Raw genomic sequence first — 13,105 nt, 5'->3', positions numbered from 1 at the left:
AAAACTCCATCCCAACCTCTAGCACAAACCCTAGCCTAAACACAGAGCCCTACCAGCCACACTCCTTATACAAGTACGGTGGTCCATACCAACTCTACCCATAGAGTGCTGCAAGCCCTAGCTGCTGCAACACTAAACCTACCCACAACCTTATCCTTAGCCTGCACAGCCCAACAAGTAAACCTAGACCACTGAGCCTTAAATATCACAGCCTTAATCCCAGCCCAGGGAACTCTGTCCACCCCACATCTAACCCTCCCTCTTGAGGCCCTAGCAGCTCTAACCCTAACTCTAGCAATACTGCAGCTCTAACCAATAACTCTAGCCTATAAGCCTTACTGTAACTCTGCTAGCACTCACACTAGCATCCCTAACGATAACGCCAGGACCTTTAATAGGCCCATGGTGCAGAGAGCTTGGCTACTAGTTATCCCAACTCCAGTTCAGCCACAAAAAAAAAAAAAAATCAACCCTTTATCAACAGACCGACAACTTTCCGCCATCTCTGCCATGACTCACTGAGACCAGGGTGATGAGGCAGTCTTGCAATGGGATGATTCAAAGCCAACTAGTGGCCATGAAATGTATATCATACCAAGGACTTCAGATCATCAGGTTCTGAAGTCAAGCTAGAAGTCCACCATATCCTAATATGGAAGCACCGCAGCTTGTAGGGCTGTCTTGGCCAGAGAGCGTGGGCTCTGTGTTTTACCTTGACCTGTGCGTATGCAATGCCTTTGCTATTATGTAAGGCTGAATGATGTGAACTTGGCCAAAATGCTGTAACACTCAGCTACTGGGGGAAGTTAAGAGACAGAGATAAGAAACTAGACACGCTGGCTTTTTTGTTCTCACCTTAGTTGCTTTTTCACTATATTAAACAGAATGTAGCCCTTGCATAATTGCGCCTTTTGCTTCTTTCAATACTTACCTGACATTAAATGCAGTGTCGATCTTTGCTTTAATGTTCTTCAAATCTTGTGTCCTAGGAAAAGCCTTTATCTGGGCTGTGAAGTTCCCAACTGCTATTGAGTGATGTCTGGCTTATCACTGCCACAACAGCTCGTCCGCTGAAATGACTTGCAATGCCTAGGCTATGCAGAGTCAACCACTAATTACAGAAACCCAAATGATTATACAAAAGTGTTCAAAGCCAGCACTTGCCTCCAAAAATCCCACTATTATTCTAATCTACCCTCTGCATGGCTCAGGAGATTATCTGCTTAAATAAGAAACATTATTAACATTGCAGATGCTGTTAACCAGTCTGATGGGCTTTAGAGCCCCGGACTTCTTCAGTCCCATTTCTGCAGCAGGTTCCAAGCAAATTCTCCTGTGGTGAGCATCAAGGAAGACAAAGGCTATCGAATACTATCCCGGTCGTCGAACAAAACCCTGCTGCTTTGTCTCCACTCTGCAGAGGAAGCAAGGAAACTAAAGGTACAATTAGTTTCAGCCTGGACTTGGCTGTACTGGAGAAAGGACTCCAAAACCACTTTCACAGCATTGGAATGGCATAAATCCTACTGATAAAATAGATTTTTCCCCCCTCTTTTGGATAATGAGTATGAAGGGCTGAACAACCAATGACTGTTCCCGCTCTGACAGCAAAGCAATTATTATTAAGTACTTTAATTACTCCAACAACTCGAGGAGGCACAGTGGGCGATAGCTGGGCACTGTTTATTAAAAAAAATGGACTGTAGGTAACATGAAAAGTATGTAGGTACTGCTTTTAGCAGAATCAACCACAAGTCTTGAATACATGAAAATTAGAATAAAAAAAGAACCTTAAATTCAATCCCCTTTCCCAGTCAAATAAGCTATAATTTCAGAAGAAATGATCACTTGGCTTTTACTTTGATACTTTTCACTGGAGCATGCCAAAGGTATTTGCAAACATTAAGTATACCCAGATAACACTTTTTTCCCTAATAGCCACTGCAATCATTCTGGCTGAACTGAAACGTACCTTTTAAACCAACATTACACTTGGAGAGTCATACAGAGAATATGAAGAAGGCTTACAGCTAGTAAAAATAATGGACAGGCTCGCTCAAGTGTACATATTTATAACCCAGACTGCTGTGCTGAATACATTAGTCTCTCTCATTATGACAACAATTCTCCCACCCAAATACTTGAGTAAGAGGAGAATATTCCAAGGATACAGAGTTTAACTTCTGTAAGGTCATAAAAGAGCATGATTAAGAATGCAACTCTGCTAATATTTTTGCTGTCACCTTAGTTATGATAAAACTTCTGATGTTAAGTTGCTATTAATAGTGCAATTAGATACCAAGGGTTGACTCCTGCAGTAGCTACATTCCTGCCATCCTGGAGACAAACGTTTAAATCTTCAGAATTGCCGAAATATTTAAACTCATCTCACGTTCCAGGAATATTCACCTCCTGCACCTATGGTACTGAGGGACCACGGTATATGAAATACAATATATACAACTTAGAATTAAATTGAAAGAGATATAATACTTTAACAGTCAGTTTAACATAACTGAAAAGGGAGGGGAGGAAAATCCCATGCTGGCCACAGCAACCGAATTGCAGTGAATGGAAAAAAAAAAAAGCTAACCCATGCAGTATGTGTGTTACCTCTGTCATTTACAGCAGTGGTTCTCAAGCTTTTTTGTACCAGGACCCATTTGTAAACCCCGATGGCCAGTCCCAACCCAGTGCCCCTCAATCCTGACCTGCTGCCCTGCACCTCAATCCCCCCAGTGTGTGGGGCAGAGGGTGCATGTGGGGGGCTGGAGCTCTGCCAGCCTGCACAATAAAAGTCATGGTTTCCCACATTTTTCTCCTTTAAAAGGAGAATCTATTTTTAAAGTTTGTTCACAACCCTTTCATATATTCTTAAGACCTGCTTTTGGGTTGCAACCCACAGGTCTAGAAATGCTGGTTTAAAGCACAGAAGAATGGACTTCTGTGGGGCAGAGGTAAGATCCTCCTCCCAAACAGCGAAACCACTGGGCTTGCAAAACCTACAATGCAACTATTCAGTCATAAAGAGAGGGGGAGTGAAAGGGACTCGTCGTCAGAAGGGAGATTTAAAAAGCCACGATTCAAAGGCTTTAAAACTAATAATATGAGACTTTAGGTTCAACAGTTTTATAATAGTTTAGTGTGTCTTAAATAATTCAATAATATTAGACTGAGAGAGAAAAAACATGACTTCCTAACCTCTTTCTAACCCTGCACAGTGATTTCTACCCCAAATCCAAGCACTAGTCCCAGCTACCACCCAAATTATGTCCCTCTTTTTAAAGGGCTAAGGACTATTTTATGAAACAGGAACCATTTCAACTCCTATTCAAGATTCAGAAAAGCCATCTAGTGGCCAAAGGATCACACTGCTGGTTTTTAAATTTCTTGCAGTTCATTTAAAAACAACAACAACAACAACATCACAAAAGGTTAAATAAAAAGTGACACCTAGAGTTGACTTTACCATATAACATCCCTGCTGATAATTGCTGCAGCCGTACCAGAAACCGAGGCTATCAAGAATATAACATGCGGCCCCTTATTGGCTCATTAGGCAGATCCAGCAGTCAGCAGAGATGGCCTTTTGAAAACATGCAGCTTTAACAAATGAAAAAGGAAGCACTTTCAGGAAACCTGAATGGCTTCCAAGTTAACACTGTTGTGCCTTTATGCCTTTATTAGGCTGATACCCACAGCTTTGACAAAACTGTAGCACTGATTCTTGGAACAGATAAGGGACTGCCAGTGATTTAGCGGTGCGATGATTCCTATACCAGTTTGTACCAATTTCATTTCTCCTTTGCAAATCAGTAGCTTTGGGTGTGCAGCAACAGGTTGACAGAGTTAACGGATGGCTTTCTCCCTCAGCCCTTTACATGGCAGATGAGTGAAGTAAATAGCTTCCCCAGGTGCAGCACTGACACGAGGGGACACAGGGAGCAGGCACAGTGGCCTTCACCCTGCCAGCTGCAACTCAAATTTGACAGGCAGGAAACAGAGCAGGTCAGGGAAGGGGGGGATCCCGCATTTCAGTCAACTTTGCCATCTCAAAAGCCAGATGTTGGGCATGTGCCACTGAGAGGCAGCAGGCATGGGAAATGTAACGTGGTCCTAATCATACATATTCCCAGAGACCACAAGCCCGTTCTTTTTTTTCCCTTTATGTCAAGTTAAGAGCACACTTCAAAACAAGGCTGGGTACGGTTGAGATTTCAGGAGAGAAAGACATTAACAAAGATTTGCTGTACAGATGAGACTGTGGAGCACGACATGATATAGAGAGTGCTTTAATTTGATGGAATTCACATAGCAGTGATAGGGTAGGAAGAAGACACGGTCCAAAACACAGTTCACTGCAGCGCTATAATACGAACAGATACAAAAACAAAAAGCTCCAGATAGTTATAATACAACCACCTTGGTTCTTTACTACTAGGCATTAATCATCCCTAATTCAATTCCATTTGCTAAGTGAAATCACCAGGGCGGAGACAATGCAAGACAAATGGAAGGTCTCTAGCAGCACAGGCTGAACTCCAACCTCACCTCCAGCAGACAAGATCAACTGCACTGAAAACGGGGGAATTAAACTACTATAGGACTGCAAGAACAGACTCATGCTTTTCTCCACACAGAACAAGACTCCAAGGAGATGCATCACAGAAAGCAAACAAGAAAAGGAAAGGCCGGGCAGATGTTACTTCACATAGCAGCCTGATCTTAAGGAAACTGCATTCAGAACTGTGTCCTGCCAACAGGGATGCCATCTAGACCATAGTTTCTCAACTGTACGTGTACCCCTGGGGGTACGCAAGACACAAGCAGGGGTCTGTGGGTACCCCAACACTCTCTCTTTCACTCTCTTTTCCTTCCAAAACTATGGTAAAAAATTTGGTGTGCCGTGCATTAAAATTCCCCAGTAATAATTTGGCATTCAGTCCTCCTAGCTTTGGGCAACATCACTTCTAGCCCAGGTACATACTTGAGTTGTGCACCCCTGGTGTAAAAGGTGGCAACACTATCCACACCAGATCAGACATGTCATATCACGGCCTTATATACAAGGCCCTTCTTTCAACATATAGCACATATTAGTCTGTAAATATAAAATCCCCAGGAAAATTGAGTGTTGGGGTACTTATTAAAATTTTCAGAAGTTAGGGGGTACTTGCTACTTAAAGAGGTTGAGAAACACTGATCTAGACAGAGACTCTAAGAAAATGTTGGTACAGAAATCCTCTTAAGAGCAGTCAGAGTGCCAAAAACACCTGCAACTTCGACCTGTAAGATGTTGGCATGCCAGGGGCAGACGGCAGGGGAGTCACGAGGGGTCCACAGCCCTGGCCCCTTCCCCGCCATCTGCCCCAAGGCACATGTACCAAGCAAAATGTCTGTGTGCACCATGCTCTGGCACCCATGGTGGTTGCCTATCCCTGTCCTAGAGCATAACGTTCAGCAACGTGGGAAGATTTGTACCAGATGCATACAACTTCCACCAGCTTCAACAGATGTTACACTGAGCATCCAAAAGCAAAACCTGGGTGAAACTCAGACATATAAGAAAGAACAATCATGATCCATAGTGGAAAAAACTTGGCTTTATGGAGTTTTGGTTGCTAAAATTCTCTGGCTGCTCATTAGTTTTGCATCTTCCTTTAAATCAGAACCACATGTTATTTGGCAAAGGGACTGACAACTTCTACAGTTTAATCTGACTTCCACCAATGCATAAATAAGATTTGAGAACACGAGGAACAAAACCTAAGCAGTAGCTACTGGAAGTCCCCCTGTAACTTCTGATTAAACTGGTTTGTACATCCATACAGCAAACCTCCTCAGCTATTCACAACAGATCTTTTTATACCTCTTTTTCTAAGGAGACTTATTGCTACTTGCTAGCGCGCAACAGCAAACCAGCCTCACAAAAGACTATTGGATCAAGACACTGGCTCTCTTTATACTGGTATCAATAGATATTGTATATAAACTGCAGCCCCCCTCTGCCAAAGAGACAGTGGAAGGCAAGTATGAAACAATAATAATTCTCAGAGAATGCTGTTTTCAGGAGTATATTTGCTGTTACTGTATTAACCTTTATTTGTGCCTGTATTAACATACATTAGTCAGAACAAAAGAAGAAATAAAAAATACCCCATAACATAGTGAATGCAACCTGGCATGTGGTTGGCATCATCCTAGCATGGCTGCAGCGCTACACACACAATGAGTACCATCAGCATGACTGAAATCCTTTCACAACCCCATACTAGATTTCAAAATTCTCAGTGGATATGGCAGCATAGGATAGGAGCTTCATCAATTTTCTTCCCACATTGCACAGGTCTTCTGGAAAACTCAAGTCTTGCAAACTTAAACAGGAATGCAGATGATCTGCACTCAGTTAATCAGTCCTTGCATGACATCTTGTCACCAAACACTAAAAAGAAGTCATGCTTACAGCCACAAGCGATAGCTTTGACATGAGGATGCAGTAACAATAAGAAGCGCCGCATCTAGTCTATACACTTTACAGTACTGTCTGGAGGCCCGACAGAGAGAACACTCATTGTTCTAGGCACTGTACAGAGAGAGACTGTCACCTCCTTGGGGCAGGACAATTTAGACAGACAAAAATACACAGGATTCAAGGTGGGACAGAGGCTCAGGAAAGCAAAAGAAATTTGCCCAAGGTGACACAGAAAGGCAGTGGCAAAGGCAGGGATGTAACATAAGAGTCCTGACACTGTCTGATGCTCTATCCACAAGAACAAGTCAGCTCCCGGCCACAAAAGGCTGAAGCTTTTCCATTTTCCCTTTAATATCACTACAGTTTGTTGGCCTATTCTGAAATGCACAGGATAAGATGACCACTTGCAAGCACCCAGTTCCATTCTAATAAACTGCATCCTCCTCTTGCCTCCCTGTGCTGATCTTCCCATGTGAGATTTCTATCAAAAAAGGGTAAATAACAAGAATGTAGAAGCAGTATAATGTATTAACGAAAGCCTGGCACTCTGGCAATGACCCCATCGTCATCATGAAAGAGACGGCCTGCTTGAGCACAGCCAGTTATTGGAGATTAGTCAGTCTCAAAACAGCACAGCTTTTGCCCAGGAAAAGGATTAGCCATTCCCCATCACCTCCTTCTACACCAATGACTGGAGAAAAACAGTTTAGCTGCTCTTGGGGCTCTTTCCTAACCTATTCTAAGCCTAGCTGAAGTGGTATAGGGGGAGGTCAGTGAAACCTACTGAGTATTTGGTAGCTGGAGCAAGACAATTGGAGCAGAAGCTTTGTAGGATAGATGGGATCAATGTAGGATAGATGGGATAAGTGTAGGATAGATGTAATCAGAGTCAGCAGACAAAGCCAGCTTTGGGATGTGGCATACACAAAGACAACCCCGTGTTAGTATTAACAGCACATGAGATTTGGCTGCAGAGCCAATGGTCTCAATGCTGGTCCGGGTGCCCCAGCACCACCTAAACTAGTATGGAGATTACAGTTCAGAAGCTGCCAATTCTCCAGCCTAACAGGGCAAGATCAGTTTATCCTCTCAGAACACAGGATGGAAGTGGTACAGGCAGACTTCAAATAATGGACTTGCGATGAACGGACATTAAAGGTACAATCCCAGGTGAAAGGTCTGAAATGGAATCAGCTGAAGCAAAGCAGTTCCTTTTAAGTGTCAATTTCTGAAGCTGACAAGCAGTCAGGGGGCTGGTCCACTCGGGAACAGTGCCGAGAGAGATGCAAGGTTGCAACTACCTGGGGCTTTCCCATTTGTTAGTTTGCCTTTATGAGACTGTTTCTCACATGAAAAGGGCCTTGGGTGAATGTTCCCATATACAGGTAGCAGGCACCTCGGTAAACTTCCCTTCTCAAAAAGATCCTAAAGCTGGAAGGTGCAACTAGAGGCTTTTATCATTACTACCTGCTCCAGACCAACCAGTCTCCAAAGCTGGATTCTGTCCTGGCTCTGCCTTTAAGGCCAACGTTGATAGTGGCACAACTGAAACAACGAACAAAATAAATACACATCATGAAATCAAGTTGTTTGCTATGCAGTACCATAAACTTCTGGAAAAAGAGGAAATAAAGATGTAATTAGTGCTCACACGGCTGTGACTCCAGCATGTTTGAGCCATGCCCCAGGACACCTGTGACACACACCATCGCTGCCTCTGAACAAGGCCAAATGGAAGGAAGCATCCTGCCCTGCTCCATGGCAGGTACATATCTGCTTCACTCTCACGCATGCCTTTAGCACCAGACTTTCACTCACCTCCTTAAACTCACACACCACATGCATCTCCCATGGCTCTGCTGACAAACCCCATGGAAAGACCACCTCTACACTGTGCTATGAATTCAACCTGTGCACCAGAAGCACCAGAACCTCTATCCTTCAGTCACACACACAGGGATCAGGTGCAAGTCATACTACCCTCCCTTCTAACTCACCTCATGCCAATCACAGCTGCGCCAACGAATCCCTTCAACATTCAATCCATCAACACCCAAACAGTAAATGCAGCCCAGGCACTTGGCACTAATCACTGGGAATCATCGGCAATGTGAGGGGAGGCAGAAGGCTACAGCTGCATCAGGGTGGACCTTACCTCTATTTCCAGATCTTCAGAAATCTGAGCTTGAACCAGGAGCTGAGCTACTTTGGTGCAAATTCCAACACCTGGATGGCAGCAGTTCCAAACAGCTTTGAGTTTCAAACTGCATTGCTGCCTGCAAAGCCCACTTCTCTGGGGTACGTGACTGCAAATACTAGCATAAGCAATTCCATTTCTGTCAAGCTCATGACCTTATAAACTGCAATTCCTCTTAGGGTCACACCCTGCTGTTTGGAGACTGCTACCCTAGGGATACTGTACCCTGCACTAACTCTGAACTGCACCTTGCTCCCCCACCCCAAAACACACCCCTACATAAGAGGCCAGGGGAAGGATTACAGAATGCCTCCTGTGGTAGGAAGCTGCGAGGGCAAGAGTCAAACTGTGGGGGACTACCCCAGGGGAAGCCTCAGCTGTCTAGTCCACACAGATTTAAGACCACTACTCACCTTCTTAGAATTCAAAAACATCTAGAACAGCCTGGATGCTACATAATCAGCCAGAGCTAGGAGCCACTACCTTCTAAGTCGCTTTGCTGTACATCATCATCCAACATTGCTTAGTTCATCCACAGGCCCAGAACACAGGAATGTCTCCGATTCCTCATTAACACAGACCCAAATCTGCCAGCTTTATCATGGGCAGAACTTAGCTCTGAAAGTGGTTCCATTGATTTCAGTGGAACGGGTTATAAAAACAAGGCATTACCCACTGCAAGGCTGAAAAGCATGATGTACATAAATGCTTGTCTGACATGATGCTGTTCTTTCATGGTCCATGTACGCTAACTTGAAACCTCTGTCTATATTTTTACCCTTAACTGTCTTTTATGACACCCACCCCAAACAAGCACTGGAATTTACATGAGTACAGACGCAAAAAACAATACAGCCACCAACTTGTTGCCTGCTGCTTACAACGCAAGCAAGTTCAGTAACCTGCCTGTTGGTTAAATCAATGGTGCCCAACTCATCCGGCCGTTAGCTGGATGGTGGCACAGGGCCAGATCTGATGGGCGGAGTGCATCTGCAAGGCAGATGAGTGGCACAAAGCCAGGATGAAGCCCTGATCTGGCACGTAGAGTTGTGTCATCAGCCTCAGAGCTCCCTGAAAGTCCAGAAATCTGTCAGTAGGACAAGCCGTAGCAGCATCAATTGCAGCAGCTCCAGGAACCAGGGCAATTAATGCAGCCACCGCTCCCTCGCCACCAAATTTCCAAACCAATGGAGAGCCCGGAAGACCAGACTCTGTGAGCTGTACCTCACCCCTGGGTTAAATGCATAACTTGCCTAAGTGCAGAGGAACTCTTTAGCCCCACTGCTTTGTGACATACCTGTTCAGTTTAACTGCACAATTGGTGAGAGGACTAAAGTAGTCTTAAATTGACACAGTCAATGCCAAGGCTACTATTAGAGACATCAGGTCATCTAAAAAACAAGGTAACCAACTTTAGTGAGGTGCTTATAGCTATGGGCAGGCTGTCCCTGTAGTAAATTCACTGTTCCCATTGAGTTGGGTATGTGCCAGTACCAAGGCTACGCTCTTAAATAGAGTGTGCTGTATAATGAAAATGTTAAAGAGCAATTACTTAAAACAACTGTGATTTTGAAGAATTAGAATCAGATTTGTTTCCATAAAAGATGACCTCCAGCTGCTTCTCATGAATAATATTTTAAATATTAATTATTCTCTGTTCAGAAACCAAGAAGGCAGTAAAGCTGGATGATAGCATGTTTTCTTTTAAATGGCAAGATATGCAATTTGAGAAAGATGATAAAAAGCACTGAAGACTACCACCAATTTCTCCTTGCTGGTTTGTTTCCCAAGAATAGCATGCAATTCATTCACAGAACAGTGTTTTGTAGGTCAGGTTTCAGCCAGGAGCTTTTTAAACAGCCTTAACCCATAGCAGAGATGAACAGAAACAGCAGAGCAGATTTAACTATTGTCTGCATTGCTGAGAGTCACTTCAGATACGCAGAAGTAGAAGAGAAGCCTTTCCTCATGTGGGTAAGTGAGACCGTACTTTTGCAATCCCTTAACAGATGTACTAGTCATGATGGCCTCTTTCAAGTTGTATTCTTTTTTTAATTAGGAGACCAAGGTCTCTGGTGGACATATGGAGTATGGGTATCATACACACTCCTTTTCCTTGCAAATGTGCTAGGCTCTCCTGACCTCAGGTCATCCTGGCAAAAAGTTATCATCTGTCTACTCCTGTTCGATGATCAAAAAGCAGGCTTGCTGCCTTGTCTGGCTGATCAAAACCCTGAAGCTGGGCAGAATATTGCGTTGCTTGTAGTTAAGTGCTTTGTTGCTCACTCTGGCCCATCTGACCTTGAAGCTGTCTCAAAAAGCACAGAAGCAACAGAGATGGGGAGGGTGCACTTATTTTGCTTTTTTCCTTTCCAAGGTACTGAAGCCTTGGCTTGGAGTGTTCTCATAGCAAGAACATGCCACTGATAAGAGGGCTGGGTCAGCTCCGCTATCACCTAGCTTTCCACGGTTCAGCTTCAGTTAACAAACAATCGCTGTGCAGTGATCAGGCAGGGAAAAATAAGTTAGTCGGGACTACTCTGATTGGTTTTAACATGTCAGTATATCTGCAGCATCCCCTGCTAAGAATCCTATTGAATTCCTTGGTCCAGTTGAAAAATTAAAAGATAAAAAACAAAAACAAACAAAAAAAAACCATAATAAAGCCATTTACCAAACAAACCTCACTCCACAGACTTCATTTTCACATCTTCACCTGGTTTGGTCTTTTCTGAGAAGACAAATCTAGCAAAGCTTTCTACTGGACAAGGATGATGTTATTTTAGTCAGCATTTTTACCCAGACAAACTTTGTTGTGATCTATTTCTTGTCAAAACACCATAAGTAATGAGAGGTCTTAAAAGAAGTGAAGAATTCAAATGAAGTGCTAGACAAGTGAGGAACAGTCAAAAAGTTTCTTTCTGCACCTGTCTTTTAAAAGGGGCCCTATTACCTTAAAATTTAGTCAGCCAAAAAATCTGAGTTCAAATGATGAGTTATGGATATTACCACCCTCTCCCCCATGCTGCACTGACCATTTGCTGTCCCGTGACCGGGTGCATGGCCCAGTCGTACAAAGTCCCTCAAAAGTAGCTGTCCTGAAAGCGGGTCCATGTGTACAGAGCCCTATACCTACAGGCATCATCACACCAGGAGACTGTGGCCTAGCTGGTGACCCAGAGGAAGTGAAAGTGAGAGTGATGTCCATTCACAAGGGAAATACACACATACACACACTTCCAGGCATCACAAACTTACGCATAGAAGTGACAGCCTCCCTTCTAAGCACACAGGTTCACCAGGACATGCATCACCAAACTAGTCCACATCCTTTAAATACACAAGTGAAAGGATGCAAATATTCTCTGACCTTAGAGGAAAAGACAGACGTATCTTTTTAATTTACTAGGAAGCTGCTTTCCCTGCATTTAAGCTTTATAATAATGCTTCCTCCCCAAGCCCACTCATCAGTCATGCAACTGGGAAACAGCAATTGAACATGACAAAATATTCTTAGGCACTAATCACACCTAAGATTCAGCATAAGCAGCAAAAGGAGGAAAGCAAAAGACCTTGACCTCCGCTTTTTTTAACCCTTTCAGAAAGCCAATAGTGCGCTGTAGAGGGCAGGTCAACTCAGCCCCTTACCATGCTCCACGAAGACATTGCAGTGAGGGCCTCCATGCCTGGATGACTCCTTCTTCCCTGCTCCCTTGATGAAGTGCAGGGCAGGCAGACTCGGCCTCCTTTGGTCCCCAAGAACTTTTCCAGGCTGTTGCCCCATAAAGTAATGCTGGGCTGCCGCTCCCAGGACCAGAGCGGTTTTGCGATAGACAGCCCCGATCTTCCAGGCTGGGAGTTTTGCAGGAAACTGAGACGACCAAGGAGCAGGGGGCTGTGTTCACATCATCCTCCAAACAAGTCACTTGAGGTGGAGAGTTCAGTCAGGTGCGCAGGTGCTCCTGATGCTCAGCGAGGCCGGTGGCTTGACGCAAAACCGTGCAGGGTAATGAGATTCAGGAAGGACAATGAGGCTTACGAAAGCGTCAAGTGGCCCATCTACAACAGCTCGTCCGCCGGGCAGGACAAGAACGAGTTCATCTCGCCGAGCACCAACCCACCTCCACGGTCACCCAGGGCAGGAGACGGTCATTCCCCCGCAGTCCGGGTCTGCATTTCTTTTTTTCTTCCTTTTCTTTTGCATAGCATTCAGTGAGAAAGGCCAAAAAAGAGGCAAGGAGAGTGGGTGGGAGGGTGGCTTCAAGTATCAGGGGGCGCCAACTTGGTCTGACCAGGCTCGGTGTCCCCGGGGCGACTGCATCGGATGCTGGCCCACGGCTACCTGCGCCACCGGCGCCTCGCGCTCATGGCGAAGCGACGCAGCCGGGCCCCCACCCTGCCCCGCTCACGAGGGCCACGGGGCGGGCGGCAGGGGC

At 44.7% G+C, this 13,105-nt stretch overlaps 1 protein-coding gene across 1 annotated transcript in view; it reads right to left on the bottom strand.

Moving 5' to 3' along the window:
• The window catches only part of ABL1 (ABL proto-oncogene 1, non-receptor tyrosine kinase), a 114,257-nt gene extending 101,207 nt beyond the window's left edge, over positions 1-13,050 (bottom strand). Inside the window, exon 1 of the mRNA XM_019510685.1 lies at positions 12,318-13,050. Coding sequence (XP_019366230.1) covers positions 12,318-12,453 — 136 coding nt within the window. The 5' untranslated portion in view covers positions 12,454-13,050. The remainder of the gene's footprint in view (positions 1-12,317) is intronic.
• Between the last annotated feature and the right edge of the window lie 55 nt (positions 13,051-13,105).

Source organism: Gavialis gangeticus, unplaced genomic scaffold, assembly GCF_001723915.1.
Source record: "Gavialis gangeticus isolate Ggan-Ray unplaced genomic scaffold, GavGan_comp1, whole genome shotgun sequence".
Lineage (NCBI taxonomy): Eukaryota > Metazoa > Chordata > Crocodylia > Gavialidae > Gavialis > Gavialis gangeticus.
Note: the sequence above shows the minus strand (reverse complement) of the source record. Positions and strands in the feature narration are given on the sequence as shown.